The 19,922-nt window shown below is 40.5% G+C and overlaps 1 protein-coding gene across 1 annotated transcript in view; it reads left to right on the top strand.

The window, feature by feature from the left end:
• LOC148427034 (receptor tyrosine-protein kinase erbB-4-like) overlaps nt 1-3,568 on the top strand; it is a 203,235-nt gene extending 199,667 nt beyond the window's left edge. Inside the window, exon 27 of the mRNA XM_088402715.1 lies at nt 3,374-3,568. Coding sequence (XP_088258841.1) covers nt 3,374-3,468 — 95 coding nt within the window. The 3' untranslated portion in view covers nt 3,469-3,568. The remainder of the gene's footprint in view (nt 1-3,373) is intronic.
• The last annotated feature ends 16,354 nt before the right edge of the window (nt 3,569-19,922 follow it).

The raw sequence follows: 19,922 nt of genomic DNA, 5'->3' as shown, positions 1-19,922 counted from the left end.
CTTTTTTCAGTGATGAACCCCATGTGAACAATATTTTCAGTACCCCTTGACCTGTGCAAAGCATTTGGGGGTTTAAAAGAAAAAAACAAAAAACAAACATGCCATCATTATTAAACTTATTGAACTTTAGACCCTTTCAAGCTTCATTTGTATTGGTCCACAAAAAATAATCAACCTAAAGTGTCCTCTTTTGGGTCATAGACGAAACATGTTATCAAAAAGAAATAATTATTAATAAATATTTGTCCACAAAAAAAATAATCGTTATAAAGTGCCGGACCTGTTCTCAAAAAAAAAAAAAAAAAATCTTGAAAATAAAGCTCCCTTTTTGGAGTTACAGTAGATATCTTTTCACAAAAATAAATCATTAACTTAATCAATAATAAATATTTGTCCACAAAAAAATAATCAAAATAAAGTGTCACCGCCGCTCTGACTATGACTGAATATTTGTCCACTGAAAAAATATTGAACATAAAGCATCTTGGTTTTGAATTACAGTAGATATATATTCGCAAAAAATAAATCGTTAACTTAGGTATTAATAAATATTTATCCTGAAAAAAATAATCAACATAGTCACACCTGTTCTCAAAAAGAAATATTTATAGATATTTGTCCACAGAAAAATATTGAACTTAAAGTGCCCTCTTTTTCAATCGAAAATAAATAATTAACTTGACAAGTAACGAGAGGTGGCACGTGAATCAGAGTTGTTACATTAATGAAATTAAATACCCAATTGAACACAAAATGTGTTTTATGAACTTATATTTTCCTGAAACATGAATTCACTCATGTTTGTTTTTTGTTTGTTTGTTTTATTTAAAATCTCGGGTAGCCCCTGAAGTTCCTTCCCGTACCCCCAAGGGTACTGGTACCACCATTTGAGAAACACTGCTCTAGGAGACATGTCTGCAGATGAAACGTATACACTGTAAATGACAAAAACGTGGAAAATGAAAAGAAAAAATAATCCCGCTGCAGTATTTCATGAGGTATTTTTAATGAGTGGTAAACTTGAAATTTTCCTTGGCAATTGAGCTTGGAATGAAATTGAGCTTTGGAATGAAAAAAGGTGACATCATAGCACACACGCTGCTCTTAGTTCATGTTTGATTTTGGAAATTATTATAGCACATTATTAGTCATATATTAAAAACAAAAATAGTTGATGTTTACAAATGAGAAAAAATGAAAAGACTTTCTGGAACCTGATGCTGCCAAGCTATGGAACTATGGAAATTGCAGCACTTGCCTTCATCATAAGGTCTTCTCCTTTGTAACTCTGTCCCATGGTCTTGATGGAACGGGTGTGTTTGTGCCAGTGTTACTTACAATAACCCGGTTTTCCCTTGTCTAGGATTAAAACTATCTTGTTAATACAAAATGCTGTACTCCTGTTTAGGATGAGAAAGTTAAATCAACTTTTGCATCGGCTCCGGTTCACTTGAGATGCTATTTCAGGGTTTTGTTAGCCATTTCCTCGAAAGGTAAATGTTCTTTGCATCTTCTTTGCAAAACAAAACTTTTGGTCCATCCCTGGCAAAACCAGTCTCTGTCTTACTTTTTTCACGGTCAATTTATATTGACTGTACAAGACTTTGTTTCAGCTGCATTGTTTTACAACCTGGGTCTCAAACTCCAGTCCTGGAGGGCCGCAAACCTGCATGTTTTCCATTCTGCTCTAGCTCATCAGCAAGCCAATGTTTTACAACTTTGTAAACAAAGTTGTATTGCATTGTGCTGAGATAATAAACTTTTCACTGTCTTGAGCCTGAGATGGATCATTCAAGACATCCTCCTTCCTCGACTGTCATCCTCATTAGAGACAGCGGGCAGAGTAGTTCTACAAGCGATCTCGCATTTAAAATGTGTATTTTTATTTGCTGTGCCATTCTTTACCTTTGCGCAGTATTTCGTCCAATCCTTTGATTTTGACATCAAAGGCTTTTCACACAGGCAAAAGCATTGAAAACAGACTTAACCAAGCTGAACTAGCTGAAATTTCACCCAGATGGTGACAAGATGTCAAAGCTCAACATGGCACAACCAATTCGTTACCACAGTCCGGGAGTGTGCCAACCCTTGGCTAAATTACAGCGTGAATGATGTGAAAGAAACTGACCCAAAACATGATCAAAATACTGCACAAGGTTATACAAGTTTTTTTTTTTTTTTTTTTTCTAAAATGTCAATATTTTGTGTACTAATATCATTCAATTGTGACTGTCTAAAACTAATACAAAAATCTGTGAATGCTTTGTGGATGTTATCTCCTGTCTTCATTGATAGCCATGTAGGCGGCTCACTTCAACATGCACCCATCCTCACATCAGAAGTGCATGGAGCGGATTACAGGTCCTTTGTTTGACCCCCTGTGAAAAAGGTTGCGGCGCAGGCCTTCATCCTCGCCCACATTCAGCTGAAACCTAGCCAAGTTCAGCAGAGCGGCCGCGACTCGCCCCGCTCAAACGTTTGTAGATTAATTCAAGGACCGCTTCATGCTCCACTAACTCAAATTTGATTGTTTAGTTCTGCTAATTAGCAGAAGAAGTGGATTAAAAAAATGAATAAATAAATTGGACTTCCATTGGGGGGGGTTCTATTGAATAATTTATGCCTTATACTGCCAATTTTCTGAGTGTCAAGTTTTCTACGTATACCTGCGCTTGATCATTCTCATTCTTAGTCCATTTCCAGCACCACTCCAAGGCAGAAACACAAAAGTGTGTAAACCCTGAAAAAGACAACTTAATTTTACATTCTGTGTGTGTGGGGGGGAGGGGGGGTGCATGTGCGTGTGTGGTAAAATAGATTATGATTAGATTAGATTAGAGGATTTTGTCACAAGAAATACAAATTCTTTGACGTCACCATTTTTTTTTAAATGGCTGTCAACATATTACAAAAGAAACACATTAGCCCCTTTCACGCCACATAAACTTTATCTGGAAATGTCTGCTGTACCCAGGTAGTTTGAGTTCCCCCAAGCATCTACCAGGAACTATCTAAGCACCTAGTCTCGACTAGGTTCTTGGCTACCTACCCTGGTAGCTCGAGGTGATCATGTTGAATTAACATACGCTGATTGGTTAGTTGAACTTGGAGGTGTGCTACCGTATTTAGGTATCAGCAGCCACCATTATGCGACTAATCTTTGGAAATAATGGGAGAAGAAAAAAATTCTTAGGTGTATGGTTGCTCTGGAACAGACTTTTTGGTTAGCGCCACTTGTTAGACAGGAGGGGGAGTACAGTTCCCCGCCGCCTCATGTCATCAGTCAAATTTGAATACACTGTTGCTGGGTGTGGATGCAAACTTGGCGACAACAGACTAAAAATGTGTATCTATTTGTCTGTTTTTGGTACAGGCAGCATCCACTTCAACCTGTGGGCCTGGAAGGGGGCTCCTCCCACCTATGGTCCCTTCTGGAGGTTTCTGATTTTCCCCTGTTGGGGTTTTTGAGTTTTTCCTTCCCCTTCTGGGAGCTTTGACAGGGGATGCTGTTGTGTACCTTACACCGAAAAAATGTCTCTGTATGACTTCTTTTTTCGAAAGAAGTCTCCACCTGACCTCTTTTCATCTGTGAAGCCCTTTGAGACTTCAGTGATTTAAGCCTATACAAATAAAATGTGATTGATTGATTGATTGATTGATTGATTGATTGATTGATTGAAAAATGGCAGACGCAGAACATTCGCGACCAGGAAGTCCGAGGTACAATGTGAATCTATCTATCTATCTATCTATCTATCTATCTATCTATCTATCTATCTATCTATCTATCTATCTATCTATCTATCTATCTATCTATCTATCTATCTATCTGTCTGTGTATAACCCTAACCCTAATTGCAAAGTAAAGCCGGAAAGAAACTGTGAACGTTGAAAAACCAAACACTGAAGAAATAAAAGGCAAACCATGAGCTGACAAATACAAGAAGTTGAAAGAAGTCCTTGTTAAAGGGTGAGGAAACAGTACCGATAGGTAAACGCACAGTGCCCTTTTCCACCATCAATCAGAAATGAAAAATGAATAAAAACAATAAATTTTGCAGAGCCCAATAAGAGTTTGAAAGTATGTTAAAGTGTCTGTATATTTGATCATAGAGTTTTGTGAATCACTCTGCCAAATGTGCATGATTGAAAAAAACAAATACATTCACAAACAGCCTGGAAGCGTATTGTCTTGCTGCATGTTTGCAAAGTGAAGTGGAGAGTGGGACAGATGGTGTGTCACATTTGCATCCCCGGTGCCCACTCAATGACCAGTGTCAGGCAGCTTCTACAGGCCCAGGAACTGTGAGGCAGAACTGTGGGCAGGAATGTGATGCCAACAAGGGTCTCCCAAACAGAAAGATTCAACATTTGCTGCACTATATCTCTTACCACAAAGTTCAAGGCCTAACCTGCCAACAATTTACACCCTTGTGTTGAAAATCTCCCAAAATCAAGTCAGTGGCTCGAGAAATTGAACCCGAACTTGTGGTAGGAAAGCAAATACACGAAAAGGATACATGCCGTGGTCTTTCATGCTCGGGTTTCAAACACCATGCAGGGGGTTGCTAGGGTTCCTATTACACACATTGCTCCTCTGGAACTTTTAAACAAATAGATAGAAATCTGAACCAAAAAGGCATTGCGATGGAGTTGAAGCAGATGCTATTTTTTCTGGGAATTCTCTCCCAAAGTCACTGAGCGTTTGTACATATTTAATTCCTAGTCTGAACATGGTGCCAAACCTTTTTGGACTTAATTTATCACGGGTAACGGCAAAGGTTTTTTGCTGTGCCGTTATCCTCGCAAAAGATTACATGCCCAATTCTCTGCTTTCAGCACGGTGCATCAACAGAGAAGAATCTGCATTATGATGGCGTCATTCTTGCGATGTGTTGGTCTCTTGGACGAAGAGACTGATTCTGTGTCAATCATGAGTTGTTTTCAAGTGATGCTGATCTGAGTCTGTGCACTGCACGAATCAGAATGAAGGACAATGGCCGCTGAGGGTTTTTGCAATGACCGAGCATTCCCTCCAAAGTTCGATTTTTTTTTTTTTCAACGGTGCATTATCAAACGGATATGTAGAGTGACTGACAGCTGGTCAGTTCTCTACCTGCCCTGTCGCTTGTCTTTAATGGAACCGCTTAGCCCAGAGAAAGCAGCAGAAGCTGCAGCAGCAGTATGCATGTTCCTCATTACATATTCCCCCTGAAGAACTCCTCGCTGTGTTCACTCAAACTCTGTCTCTCGAGACGCAACTGGCGCTCGCTTTCTCACAAACAGCATGACTCCTGGATTTGCGAACCTGAGCGGAATGCATAGATGGGTGGTAATATGCAGCGCCTTATTTGAACACGTTTACCTTTTGGTGATTTTCAGCTATTAAAATGTGTGTACGTAACAGAATTTATTGCGTTGCTTTTGGAATTTTCAAATCGCTGAACAAATGCAAATGCAGTATTTGCGTGGCACCTTGGGCAAATGAAAGTGTAACTACTTAATTGCCTTAGATTAAATAAATCAAATGCATTGTTTCAGACTACAATATTTTCTTAAATCATTTAATTCCTAGTAAGGCTTGAGCGTGGATAATGATTCCCCCACACCTCCTCTCGTTAAACACGTCTACTTGTAATGTAATATGCATTGTCAATTTGAACCTGAGCAGTGCAGTGATTGAATGGTTCAAGTCCAATAGCGTCTCTTGCAGATATTTTGAAGGAACTGCTAGCGCCTGTATAAATGAAGCCACACACAAACACACATCGAAGGAGATGCTTGAAGAGACTCGGTAGAACTGTACTGGCGTGTTTGGACGACCTAATGTGAAAATGCACTTCGCTGACATTGTTATGCAACAATTTTAGGTGGTATCGGTTCTGAAAATACACATGCATCTCAAGGAGGCAGCGTCTTTGGTTTGTTTCCCTCTCCATGGCACTTGCTCCAAGTTGTTAAAAAAAAGAAAAATCTGACACTTTCACTGTCACTCTGACAGCTCCAACAAACTCGTCCCTAGAGAGTCCGCGGGAGTCCAGGCACTCGCTTGAAAACCCATGTGTCTCTTCACATCTTACACACACAGACACACACACACACACACACACGCAATAGTAGCCGTCTATCTCTGCTCATTGGAAGTTGCCACCGCAGACATGCGCTGACATTACAATTAGACCGAATGCGCCCAAGCACTGCACGGTCATCCATCACGTGCAGCACACATAATAAACACAGAGATGGCTTGCACAGATGCTGGCGGCTCCACCACAGCACATCTTGACTGCAGTGTGAAAATACATTTTCAGCATTGCGAGTAGCCCGCTCAGCCCCCGTCTCCTTTCTCCAGCATCGAAGATATGCAGTATTTGCGTTCTCTCTGCCGCTTCATATTTTTCCCTTGCCAGTTTAAGAAAAGAGGACAAGTTCTTTTAGTGTTGTAGATAGTAGTATTATTAACATATAAGCAGTGCTATAAAGGTGCAGATAATTTACTGAGTCTCAAGGAAGGTGCCCCCTCGGGGGTCCCTGGCACTTAGCAGGCAGGCGGCCCTGTGATGCTGACCTCATCAAGGGAGCACGTCCATCTCTATTAATCTCCGGCATTGTGCTGGAAATTGCTCTGACTTGTCGAGTGATTACCTCAAATGAACAATTAGGCGGCTGGCTGTCACAATAACTTGTTGCGTGTCTCCAAATACGCATGGCAGTTTTTTCAAGCGCCGCCGCCATCGGAGAGAGGCAAATAAACGAACCATTCTGGAGGGCAAATGTCGACTCCGGCAATATCGACCAGCATGCAGCGTAATGGAATGATGACGGAGATAATAGCGTTATTAGACAGTGAATACTTTGACAGAGATACAGAGACTTCAGTGCTTAGCTACGTCCGGAATTGTCAGAGGTTTTTTCACAACGTCAGGTGGTACCATTTGGCCTCAAGTGGCATGTAAAATTAATCGACACTGATACTATAACATAACAATCTAAACAATAAAAAAACCAATACTGCACTTTGCTACGTTAGGAAATCTTCATTTACTTTCATTTGTTAACAGCTCTGATTGTAGCCATCTTGTGGTGACAGTTAATTATCTGGCTGCAAAACAAAACAAAAAAAACTCATCTTTATTTCATCAGGCCTACTTTGAGGCAATCTTGAGAGAATCACTTCTGGCGTCCATGTGCGGGTTTGTCCTCGATCCTTCTCGGCATCCAACGTGCAGCACTCACTCGCATTCATCTGCAGACACGGTCATGTTGGCCAATGTCCTCAATGAATGTAGAAACAGGAGCCATTGTAATCTTTTCAATTGGTCTCAGACATGGTAGGTTTTAAAGAAATTCATCAGAACGCTGGAAATGTGTTGTGGATACATGTGAACCACCAATACAATCCGTATGTGTGTGTATATATGGGGGTATACAGCATATCAGAGCATGGTTATTTGGCCCACTGTGTGCTCAGAAATCTTTATTTGTCCTGAATACACAATGCCGGGTGGAATATCGTGACCAGAGGTGAGGATCCATTATATGTCTACATAAAAGCAAAACACAAACCTCTAATATCTTTACGTCTTCATTCATTTTTAAATTTAAAGGTGTGGCTCGGCTGCCTAATATCAAGGGCATTTTGGTGCGGTTCCGCCTTAAAACCAATTCCAATAGCAAATGCTCACTTTTACAGCCAACGGGTTTTAGAGGGCAGGGCAGTGATCCAAAATATTCAAGTGCCACAGTATTGCAAATCACAGAAGTAGTAGTAGTCAGTTTTCTGACTTCTGTGCAAACAGTACGGTTTTAATTTTCACTTGGTGTTGAGCTGAATGCCAGCGTCTAGTGTTTCTTTGTCCCTGCACAGTGTGTGATTTGTAATTGACTAGTGAGCAGTCCAGCAAAGTGCGGGTTTAAGATATACATTACCTAGTGGTTCAATTTGAACACATTTCTGACTGTATTCTTTTCGTGTTTAAGTTATGTGCTGAGAAGGAAACATACTGTTTATCAAGAAATCCGAAAGCCTTTTCGGTTTCGCTGGTTGCATTTAAGCATGCTTATAAGCACTGGGGAAATTCTGCCAAGGCGACATTCTGACAACCGTACTTTCCAGCATGGGGCGAAGATCTGACACAGCGTCATTGGCTTGGATTCTTTGTCTCCCAGTCACTACTCTGCATCAGCTTGCTCATAGTCTGGCAAATCTGACTAAGTCTCACAATTTTCCAGAGTCAATACTGATGAAAGAATCTTCAATCCATCTACTGATGAAAAGTCCTCCAATCCATCAGGAATAATTCTGGAAAATTGTGAGATGAGTAGATGTGTAGATTTGGATTCAGTGTGACTAGCCAAAGTAAGATGCAGTGTTTCGAAAAAAGATGATCGAGAATTAAGGGACACACTGAAACTTTCACTCTCAGTTTTGCTGTGCAGATTTAACCAGAATGTCTCATTAGCTCCCCAAGGACAAGAAAGGAGAGAATACCTTGAGGCTAAAAAGAACATCAAGTATGAAACATTTCTTTGTTTGCAGCCTTGACCTGACCTCATCACACCTCCAATAATATTCACACGTTGCACTGTATAGATTTGACATAGTCATCCTGAATTATTAAAGCTATCAGTCAATGTGTTCTGTTTTTTGTTTTTTTTTATGATAGGGAATTATGTAAAATGCAACCTCAGCAAGGAAGTGATTGCCCCTCAGGTAGGAAGTGTCGCTGGGACAAACTAATTAAAAAGCATGTCTCATTTAAATACATGCCACTGTACTCCAAAATGCCCCTTGGACCCTTCAGTACGAGTCTGGAAAGTGACGCTTCCGCAGGTTTTGAAGTGAGAGTGCACCCGCAGGGCAAAATGTGCACAGCAACTGGAGCTGCATTCGGATTATACAAGAAACTATAGACGCGAGACTAGGTTGTGTGTGTGTGTACAGTGCGGGTGTGTTACTATGTTTGGCCTTGCATGCAGACAAGGGTGCACGTGAACTTAAGTAAAGAGCAAAAAGTTAAAAACAATAATAATAGTAATTAAAAATAAAAAGTGTCTGAGTGTGTTCATGTTCCTCTGTGCATGTACAAACATGCATGCACATGCATACATTTTCACACTACATGGGGCGTATAACAATCCTAGCATAACGTAGTGACACATCTTTGCCGCTGGTCCCCCTTGACAAAACATATAGGATCTTAACTCTAGGTTTGCTTTATGTAATGTATAAAACCTCAGACCAATTAAGATGGCAGAATTTGTCTCTTTAAATATAGCGTCTGAAAGGCAGGCTCAAAAGTCAAGTCAGTTATTCATCCATCCATTTCCTACCACGTTTGTTATTGGGAGTCTTTTATTTTTTATTTTTTTACTAGCATCAACACACACAGCCATCAAATATAACATGACAGGAAGGAAGTTATTCTTTTTTTTTATTATGACAAACTATTGAAAATTCCTACATTACAATTGCTTTATCCAGGGTCAGTTTGCGGCAGATTAAGCAGGGAAGCAAGGAAAATCCTGATGCAGAATAATATCAAAAATATTAAATGTGTATTGAGAATAAATAATTAAACGGTTGTCCACAAAATGAAAGGAGCACACAAGTGATAAAGTTTAGGTGATATTAAATCAAGATCCTTCTGTGTTCCTCATGCCCTGGTGGGTGCTGGAAACCGTAATGATTTGCACAACAAGATTCTCCTTCGTCCGGAGTTCATGTTCAAAACATTGGTCCATGATGCAACAGCTTCAACTTTTTCAGTTTAGTTCAACCGCCAACAGCGTAACATGTTCAAACTCTGCAAGACATCTTTAAATGCTATATATATATGGCTTACAAGCATTTAGAAAAGGAAATTAAAGAAAAATAATCAAACATACCTCTCCAAGAAATATAAGCTGCTATAACAAATAGCTCAGTGCGGCTTTTAGTGTCCCACAATAGGTTGTGCACATAATTGTTTCTACATCAGAGCCTTGAGGAATAGGTTAGACTATTTGCATTCCCCATGGTGTCAACCAGATCCTGTGCCTTTGAATTTGTTTTCATTCAACACCGCACCTCAGATATAATTCTGGTAAAGTTTCGGCCCCAATTTCCGACTATAAAAGGACTTGGCTGTCTCTCAATAATCTCCTTTTTAAATGTTTGCTCAATCCTCTTTAACTCCATCTGACGGCTCTTTTCTTTTGATTGAGGAGGACTTTCAGATCACCTGTAATCCGGTGTTTGTTGTTGAGGTAGCAGCAGACGAGTCTGGTTGGAGTGACGACACAGAAATGGATGTACTGTAAATAAATGGAGTGGTTTCTAATAGTATTGAAAGTGATATACATATTACGTGTAAATGAATATATATTACACCCTCTATGCACTTTTGTACGAAACGACGATAATGTGTATTATCTGGCAAATCCCAATGATCCTTGATCTTTCCTCCACTGCGCGGTAATTAAAAGCACCATCAGGTTTACATTTCATTTTGACTTCATGAACACTGCATGGGCCGGTCAGAGACAGCAGATGAGCTGGATGTGCCCCCACGGGCCATAACTTGTCTGTTTTAAAAGTGATCAATGGTGAAAATGATCAATGCTACTGACAGTGCAAACCTACAGAGCCCCTCTGATGCCAGGGTATGAAAAAAATATATATACATTCGCACTCGACCGCTCTCTCAGGTTAGTAATCCGTTTGCTCTGTTTCCTATACCATTCACTCGGTTCGGTAAATTTTAGTTTACTAAACCGTCCACCCAGTTTACATAAACCGTCATCTTTGTTGAAAAGATGTGCAGCAGGAATGGATGTCCACAGGGACCGTCTGCAAATTGTAGGTTATAAATGTTGAATAGGAATAAAACTTTCCCCAAATTAAGCAAAAGCCATTATAGATGTTGTAATGATATCATGGGGAGCTCTTTGATGTGGTCGTTGACTTAGTAGAATGGCGTTATTGTGTTCCCCACCCCCTTTACAGAAGGATGACAATGAGAGCTAAGGGTCCCAAGGGTCGTAGCCATCCAGGAGATTTTGTTGGCCAAATAAAATTTCTCTGTTTTGTTTTTGTCTAAGGAGATAATATAAAAATATTATATTAATGTACAATATTTTAATATTTGAGGAGGCATATCATTGAGGCAGTCTGACAAAACCAGCACAAACATTGACGTCCCCAGCCAGTATCGCTCACATTAAAGGCACTTTCTCTCATGGTCGTCGCTGGTGAATACTAATGCTCTAGCACTCAGCCAGTTCTTCTTGGCCTCTTTAAAATGTGTTTACACCTCCATACTCCCAACTATATGGCAGTTTAAACATTTCACAAAAGGTTGGAAGTGAGGTGACAAACCATTACAGGTGATACAGGTAGTGATGATTTCAGCAAAATTGACAGAGCAGATCTTCTACTTTGTCTGTCTTAGTTCATTGTTTTGTAAAACGTATGTCATTCGGTGGTCCGACGGCCAAATGTTATCCATCACAGTTATCAAAGTGCCCAACTCTGCCAAATACTGTACTGTCAGGGCAAGTGGTTCCACTCAGATTGTTCTGTGCACAACTTTCTTATAGGTTCCTCCTGTGCTCCAGGTCAGAGTAGTCACAATGTATGCTATGACTCTTACAATTAGTCTTATGATACATATGGTCCATAATCAGCCAAGCTGAGATAGCCCTTAAGGCGGTCAAGGAGGTTGTTGGAATTTTATTTCTAAATCAACATAAACTCAAGTTAGTAATCTGACTCCAATTTGTGACCTTACCCAACTGCCACTCATCCAACAATTTGCGCGCTCGTTCTGCAATAGAAAGGTATCAGGAAGCCGGCATTTTCACACACGAGTGGATTTATTCCTAACACGCAGATCTAATACAAGCACCTGGGTCTCGGGTCCCTCTCAATACAGCCCTGTACGCCGCTGTTGCCACCAGCAGACGTACTCTCATCCGAGTTGCCCAGCAATGAGTTATACTACACAATATGCAAATGGCACATGAACAAAGGCATCCTGGCATTATTTTATTGGCTATGTGTATACTGCAGTTAACTTTAGCTTGCTCTCATTGGTCTTTCTTCCCCTGCGGAATCGCTTGCTTGCTCCTCCTGGTTGTAGTTTTCCAACAGCTGCCTCGGGGTTATCTCGTCACTGCATCTTCCTTGCGACCACCACCGCTTGTTCTGCAACATTCCACTCTTGCACCCCCTTGCAACACACATTCTGTCTTCTTCCACCAGTCACACGCCCAGCACTTTACAGTTTCACACTCTCATATACAGGATGTAGCAACATCTAATGAACTACTTTAAGCTCAAACTCTTATGTTCCTTTAAGGTGAATGTGCAGGTCAATGCAAGCAGTTTAGCCGATTATGCACGGTCGCAGACAATCTCCATTTGACAAAAAGATGACAACCCCCCTGGATTATTACAGAAGGTAAGAGCTTCCCAAAGCTTTTGTTCTCAACGCTCTCCTTTCAGCCGCGTGTGTGAACTTCACTCAGACAAGGCTCTGTCCTCCCAAAAATAAATGAATAAATAAAACGGATTATCCTCACCTGACTGGCCAGGCAATGCGTCAATCTGCTCACGAGCACTCCTATAAGACATGTGATTGGCTCCTGACACAACCATTGACCAATGAAAGCAAGAATTGATTACCACTCCTGCCCGATCCACGTCGCGCCAGGAGCCAATCACATGTCTTATAGGAGTGTCTCTTATAGATAACAGAGTAACTAATTTGACATCTGAGGGCAACTCCAGGGCAATTCGTATTCCCCAACTACAGCCAAGGGATGGAAACAGGACAGTAAATGTATAAGGTTTATTAATTTAAGATTTAAGTAAATAGCGAGACTGTGGTAATCTTTTTTTCATATGTAAAGCATGAATACAAAAATCCTGGTACCCACATAAACATTAATGAAAATTCCGGGGGGGGGTCCTGCGTCGCTGATTTCCCTTTTTGCTGGAGTTTATCGGTCCCCATTAACCGCCAAAAACGAGGGAACACTATTTCAAATAGTGTCCATATACAAGGAAAGGTCAATCGTCTGTCAGTTCTGTCCATAATCCATTAGGTTTTATAGCTCATGTAAAACTGTCTGTCAAAATAATTCTACAGCAATTACACAGACAGAAGTCTTGATGGGATGGAAAGGAAAGGGCATTATTAAGTCTTCAACGATTGCACAGCTATAAAGCTGAGTGATGCGTCAAAACAAAGGTGAAGACTTGGAGGCCAAGAAACCAACCGACTTGTTGTCACTCAAACTATAATTATCAGAAATATTAAAACATAATATGTTTATAAAACATTGCATATTTGACACACCACAGAAAAGCTTGTTAACAAAACTCCTACATTTAAGTGATTAAAACAAAAGCCAAAAACAGCAAAGGGTTTCATGCCTGAGCTCGGCAGTCAATTGGATCATTTAAAGGCACAACTTAGACTTAAAACAAATCAAATATCATTGTTTCTGCACACAACTACAGCATGGGTGTCACATTGATATTTTCAGTTATGTTTTTACCCTCCTCTCTCTTCCGCCTTTTTTATTAAATGCACTCACGACTGCTACAAGGCACTTAAAAGTGCCATAGCAGACTATTCGGTCTGAGTTAGTGTTTTCTTTTCATCTGAAGACATGAAGAACTCACTTGTGTGTATGTGTGTGTTTTTAAATGGTTTTGTGACCAATATTGCGAAAACTGAAATGTTCGTATTCAACAACTGATAGCTGCTGGGGAAACAGTCCCCCAAAAAATCAAGTAGTGAACTCAGATGTGTTCAGTGACCACGCAAATCTATCACCAATCTATAGAAATATTAATTCAATAAAAGTATTTTTGAAATGATCCAACCATCAATTTATGATTATAATTTGATCGCTAAATTTTTCTCAGTAATTTGCAATAATTCAGGGTGATTTTCACACATAGTTGTCATAAAAACCAACTCCGACTGTACCTCGTTTACCCCAGTGGTGCCAGGCAGTATCCAAATATTAATTAAAAGAAAAATGTGGAATGATAATGTTTACCATTTGCTTCATTTCAGTGGTACAATTATTTAGGGGAATTATACAGCGCATCTAATCAAGTGGAGAGGCCGCCTTTGGCAGTAAGTCTTTTAACAACCCCACTTGTGTGTGATTCACTCCCTAACTCTCAACTGCCTACCACCTGTCACAAGGGTGCTATTAAAATATATTTAAGAGCATAATGATTATTATTCATTCATTGACACGGTTCCACAATAACTGAGATTGTCTGTCCCGTGCTATTGTCACATTCAAGAAAAAAATATGACGACTTCCACTACATACATCGTGGAGCGCAAAAACGGTCTCCTTGTGCTTCTGTCCAGTTAAGTCCACCGAAATCATGTTACATCACCTGCAAAAAAAAAAAAAAAAAGGGCCACCTTGTAGACAGTCTAAAAACTAGTCTACTTTTTGTAATTAGCATTTGCGCCACAGGGCAAATCTTGCAGCGAGGGCAAGGCGACCCATGTGCGACGGAATGCCCGGAAAGCAACCATGGTAAACAAGGCTTCCGCTGGCACCCAAATGAAGTTGCATCCATATTTACGCAGAGCACACGGACACCATTCTGCCAAAATAAGTCCCTGTATTTCCACGTGAGTACTACATACTGTAGCTGTCTGTCTTTGCTAATGTTCTAAGCAATAATGTTCAAACATATAATATATTTAGAGACGCACATTTTGAAATGAAAAAACAAAAAGTCGTGTTTACAGTGCTTTAATCATTCTGGTTGGTCTGACTGCTGAAACTTAACGCACACAATTGTCACTGCCCCAAGCGCCCCATCACCCCCCACATCTTGTCCACACAGCAGGTCTACCTGCTCAGAACCCATGGTTGCTGTCTTGCTCTTAAATCAAGGATTGAGTTGCAGAAGCCACGCTTCCAAAAAATAAATACGTTGAGAGATTCCTGGCAGTATCTTTACCACCTGACGCCAACGCTGACAGGAAGCGACTCAGTGTGGGATCATCAGTACGGCACCGCGCCGGGGTGGCACAAGAGGATACACTGAAGGTAAGCAAGGTCAGGACGGACGGGGGTTCTCTTGCTATCAGCAGACCCAGCGTGAGGTCAGATAATCACAGAGGGCCCGTGGGAGCCTAACCACCTCCTCGGCAGAATCACTTAGTGCTATCTGGAGGAGAGCGGCCCAGTAGCAAAAAAAGATGCACCTTGTGGAAGTGGAAATATGCTTTCGTAATGATATCTGCAAAATATGCAATTACGAGTGATCACATACGTCTCTTCCAAAGAAAAATCAGTGCACAAAAGAAATAGCTGATCAGCAAAACAATGACAAATTTAGTGCACTTAAAGAGGGGAACGAAAAGTGGTGTTTATTTCCTAGGGTTAACTTGAAATTACTTTAATGTTGATTACAGTCATTGTCAAGATTGCATCTCTCTCCTGAATGGCAATAATTGGATTGCTTCGCAGATGATCTTCTTCTATAAACAGTGACGGTTGCGATTATTTCTCTAAAATATGTCTGTGCGTGTTACCAATACATATGTGAAACCTGAAACTAAACTTGCATCTGGAGCGACAGCAAGCGTCGTACTTCATTATGATTCTCGACACGTTCTTGTGATTTGCAGCCTCTCGCAGATCAATAGGAGACTTTGAGCAAAGCAGAGGCCCTCTTTTGCCTCGGCCAAAGCATGAACGTCATTGGTGCGGCTAAACCTTGACGGATTTTTTCTATTCTGCTTCTCCCATTAGCTGAACGTGGCAGGGGTGAAAATACAAACCAAGGGTCCCCTGATGGGAGTTTAATGCATTTCGGTGTACCTGTGGTAGGGGCCAAAGAGCACGGCTGCAGCTTTAGAATTTACCGATGATGAGTCACATCCATTTTTTTTTCCTGTCTAATGGTAAGACAGATTCATGATGTTCTCTCAAAGACTTGAATTGAGCTCATATTTGTGCAGTTTTTTGAACAGTTCCATCTGGTTCAAACTTCTCAAATGCCAGCAAGGGTGCATTTTATTTGTAGATCCCTATAAACAATATTCTAAATTAACATTGCACTCCTGAGACATTGTTGTACACCCAGGAGCATTTTATGAAAATGTTCCTCTCTTTGAAGATCCAAAAAACATTCAGATCCAGCAAGGCCTTCTACGGGCCTAACATAACCTGACATCATTATCATAATTATAATACAAGTCAATTTCATTTTGAACATATATTAAAAAAAAAAAAAATTATATATATATATATATATATATATATATATATATATGTATATACATACATACATACATACATACATTTGGTTACGCTCCTTCCAGTGTTAGTTAGTGTCATTTTAGGTTAGGTTTTCATCCAATTAGAATTCAGCTAACTTGTGTGGCCAGGGCTCTATGAAATCGGCCCGAACTCTTTACAATCAACAGTTGTGGAAGTCTGTGCACTGTGAGTGAATGTGCACATAGAGTTAATAGATAGTTGCAATAGCCAATCAGATCACGAGGTGGCGACAGTAAGGCCAGCTAGAAAGCCTCATGTTGAACGTGACATGTACACGCTGTTTGATTGGATACTCTGTATCCAGGCAGCGCCATGCAGGTCAACCAAGCTGGTCAGTTTGACTGTAACAGTCCCTGTGTCCTGTGCTTCTGTAGAGCAGTCATTCTCTGGCTGAATAAAAGCAAATTAAAATATATGAAAAAAAAGAATTTCTTGTTGGAACTGAAACGCACAGTACAAGCAAGTCATTGAAGTCTTCTGGGGGAATGAAAGAGGCATGGATTTTGTGTTTTGGGAGACAGCCGTTTTGGTGAGTGCAAGCATTTTGTTTGTGACATTTTTCCTTTTTATATGTTTTTGTAATTTTATTTAATATTCAATTAATGGTATACAAATAAAATGATGTTCTTCTTATATTGAACTGTAATTTGTAATTTAGCCTACAATATTGTTAAAGCTTGCCTGCTCTTGGTAGACTTAATAAAAATTTGTGGACAAATAATTTTAAATTCCTTATTTATATTTAAATTTTTGACAGTATCACTCATAGCGATGTTTTCATTGCTGATGCGGGCTTATTGATGTCTAAATGCTCGGGAAAATAGCATGTGTTGTACATTGTGATTACGTGTTTTTCTGTGCATGATTTCTCGAGCCATGGTGTCATAAATGATGGTAGTATGAGGGGTATTTAGTCGAGTCGGACATCACTGAAGGCGTAACTGCAAAATGCACGGAGCACCACTAATGTGTGTGCATGTGTGTGTAATTGGCAGGCCATTTCGGGGACACCCTTTAGTTACAAAGGTCTCAAACACCAGTCCTCAAGGGTCGCAAACCTGCATGTTTTCGATGCTGCTCTCTTAATCACACTTGATTCAAATTATTAGGATAATTTTGAAGGTCCCACGGAGCTTGCTGATGAGCTTATCATTTGAATCAGGTGTGTTTATGAAAGAAGCATCGAAAATATGCAGGATTGCGGCCCTCGAGGACTGGACTTTAAGACCTATGCTTAAGTCACCATAAAGCTACAATGTCGTTTCACTTGTTTACCTCCTCCCATCTTTCATCACTCGTCCGAGATTCCATTCACTGTCATGCACTCTGATTTGAGAATAATCACGGCTTGATCCATATTGTTATCACAGAAACACAAAGTGAAAGTTCTGCCAGCAATATAATCTTTTCCTCTCCTTTACAGCGATGTTCTTCGTCTGTGATGTCTCGCCTAACTGTCGGGATGGGCGCCCCTGTTGTGAGGCTACATCTCTGACTCCACGGGGGAAGGGCTCAAGGCAGTGCCGGCCCGAATTAGAATCGTGCGCCGCCTTCCAATCATGTCATCAGGCTCTCCAGATGGGAAGTTTGTTAGCGTGTGACTCAGCGTACCAATGGTGTGTTTCTGTGTGCATGCAAGCGGCTTTTGAGCAATGGGTGGCTGATGTTTAGTCTCCTTTGTGACGTGAAGGTTGTTATACACAAGTGATTTTACACATGTCGAGCGCCTTTGAAAGGCATGGGAAGATTTCCTTCTTGTCTACTCTTTCTCTTTGCCAACATAGTGGGTGGCACGTTTGCCTCAGTTTGAACAAGTTCTTCTTGAACTCGGGAGAAATTACTCGGGTTCTAAAATGTGAATGTCTGTAAATGAAAAACTTTGTGAACGAATGAAAACTAAAAAAATGGACATACGAATGCACTGAAATAGCGGTTCGGATTGGGATATATGTGAAGATGACCTGATTTTCTTGTGCTTGCATGTATTTTTATTGTCGATCTATTATTGTAGTCATGGGGGATTTATAATTTATTTAATATTAATGTTGATCAAATATATGGATTTGGAGTCACAGCTTGCGAGCAACGGTCGTAAGGCTGTCAATCCAATTTCATAAAAGGATTTATGCTTTCTTTCCACTTTCACTTATAGTACTTTCCCTCGTAGCTCCTCAATCTAGTCTAGTTATCTCAATTTGCATTTTGTAACTCACACCAAAAGAAAATATATTTATACCCACGGGCGGCAAGCCACATGAGAGATTTATGCAGAGAAAAGAGAGTTGTATCAACAGGCGGCAATCCCCACAAGAGATTTGAGCACACAAGTGAAGGCGTGTCTCGTCAAGAGCTGCAGTCATACAAGTGAGAATTGTATTCAAAAGACTTTGCGCTTTGCGGGTTTTCGATTTGCAGTCACAGGAAAAAAACTTCAAACACACACAATTAAGAGTCGCAAAAAAGTCACAAAACAATTCAAACGCACAATTTAGAGCCGTACTCACAAGCTATAACTTTTACGTAAACGAATGGTTAACGCTCTTTTTGATAGTGATCTTACTCCATGCATTTGCATGTCATTGAAATTCATAGTGGGTTTTTAAAATGAATTACGAAACAGTTTCTACACACTGTACCTTTAAGCACACAGGAGAATGCACCTCCAAACCCCTAAAGTAGTTAGGTCGGACCTCTATAATTGTGTCTTCATAACTGTATTGTACTGCCTTCTCTTGCCACATTGCACGCACCAGAAGGGGTTGCAAATGAATTCACGGTGCACAATTTAATGCACCTAATGCAGTAAAATATTTTGTAAAAGCCAACTTCATAGAGTTCCATTTAACCTATTGAAAAATATTATTTGAAAAGGTCTTTGGTGGGCTAGGTGGAAGAGTGGTTAGCACATCCGCCTCACAGTTCAGAGTCCAAAGTTCAATTCAAGCTGGCTCCGGCCTCCCTGTGTGGAGTTTGCATGTTCTCCCTGTGCCCATGTGAGTTATCTCCCTCTCTCCACATTCGCTCTCCACATTCCAAAAACATGCATGGCAGGTGTATTGGACACGCCAAATTGCCCTTGGGTGCATGAATGGTTGTTTGTCTCCCTATGTCCTGCAACTGGTTCAGGCAACCGATTCAGGGTGTTCTCCGCCTACTGCGCGTAGACAGATGGAATAGGCACCAGCTAGACAACAACCCTAGTGAGGAGAAGCAGCTACAGAAAATGGACGGACGGATGGGTTTTTGTTTGCATACAAATTCACAAAGAAAAAAAAGAGTCAGACGATGACGCAAAAAGGATGTCATGATTTTTGGGCTGTCAGTACTGCCCTGTGTCCCCTCAGTACACCAGATCGTCTCACTTTCCTGAGGAGCAGCAGAATCACATAAATGAACCATGTTCTGACCTGAAAACTATGATGACCTTGGCAAGGAGCAGACTGTAGCAAACAGTTGGGATTGCGAGGCCAAGTGATGTGTTATGTGGAAATCAAGGAAGTGAGAGATAAAAACGAACACTTTCTTGTCTTATTCTTTCCTCCTCCTTTACTACGTCTTGTAGAAAATAAATAACAAGCCTTTATGTTGGCAAACAACACTTGCGT

Source organism: Hippichthys cyanospilos, chromosome 2 (assembly GCF_059441005.1).
Source record: "Hippichthys cyanospilos isolate Australia breed blue-spotted pipefish chromosome 2, RoL_Hcya_1.0, whole genome shotgun sequence".
In the NCBI taxonomy this organism is placed as follows: domain Eukaryota; kingdom Metazoa; phylum Chordata; class Actinopteri; order Syngnathiformes; family Syngnathidae; genus Hippichthys; species Hippichthys cyanospilos.
The sequence above is the reverse complement of the archived record's forward strand: the minus strand, read 5'-3'. Positions and strand labels throughout refer to the sequence as shown.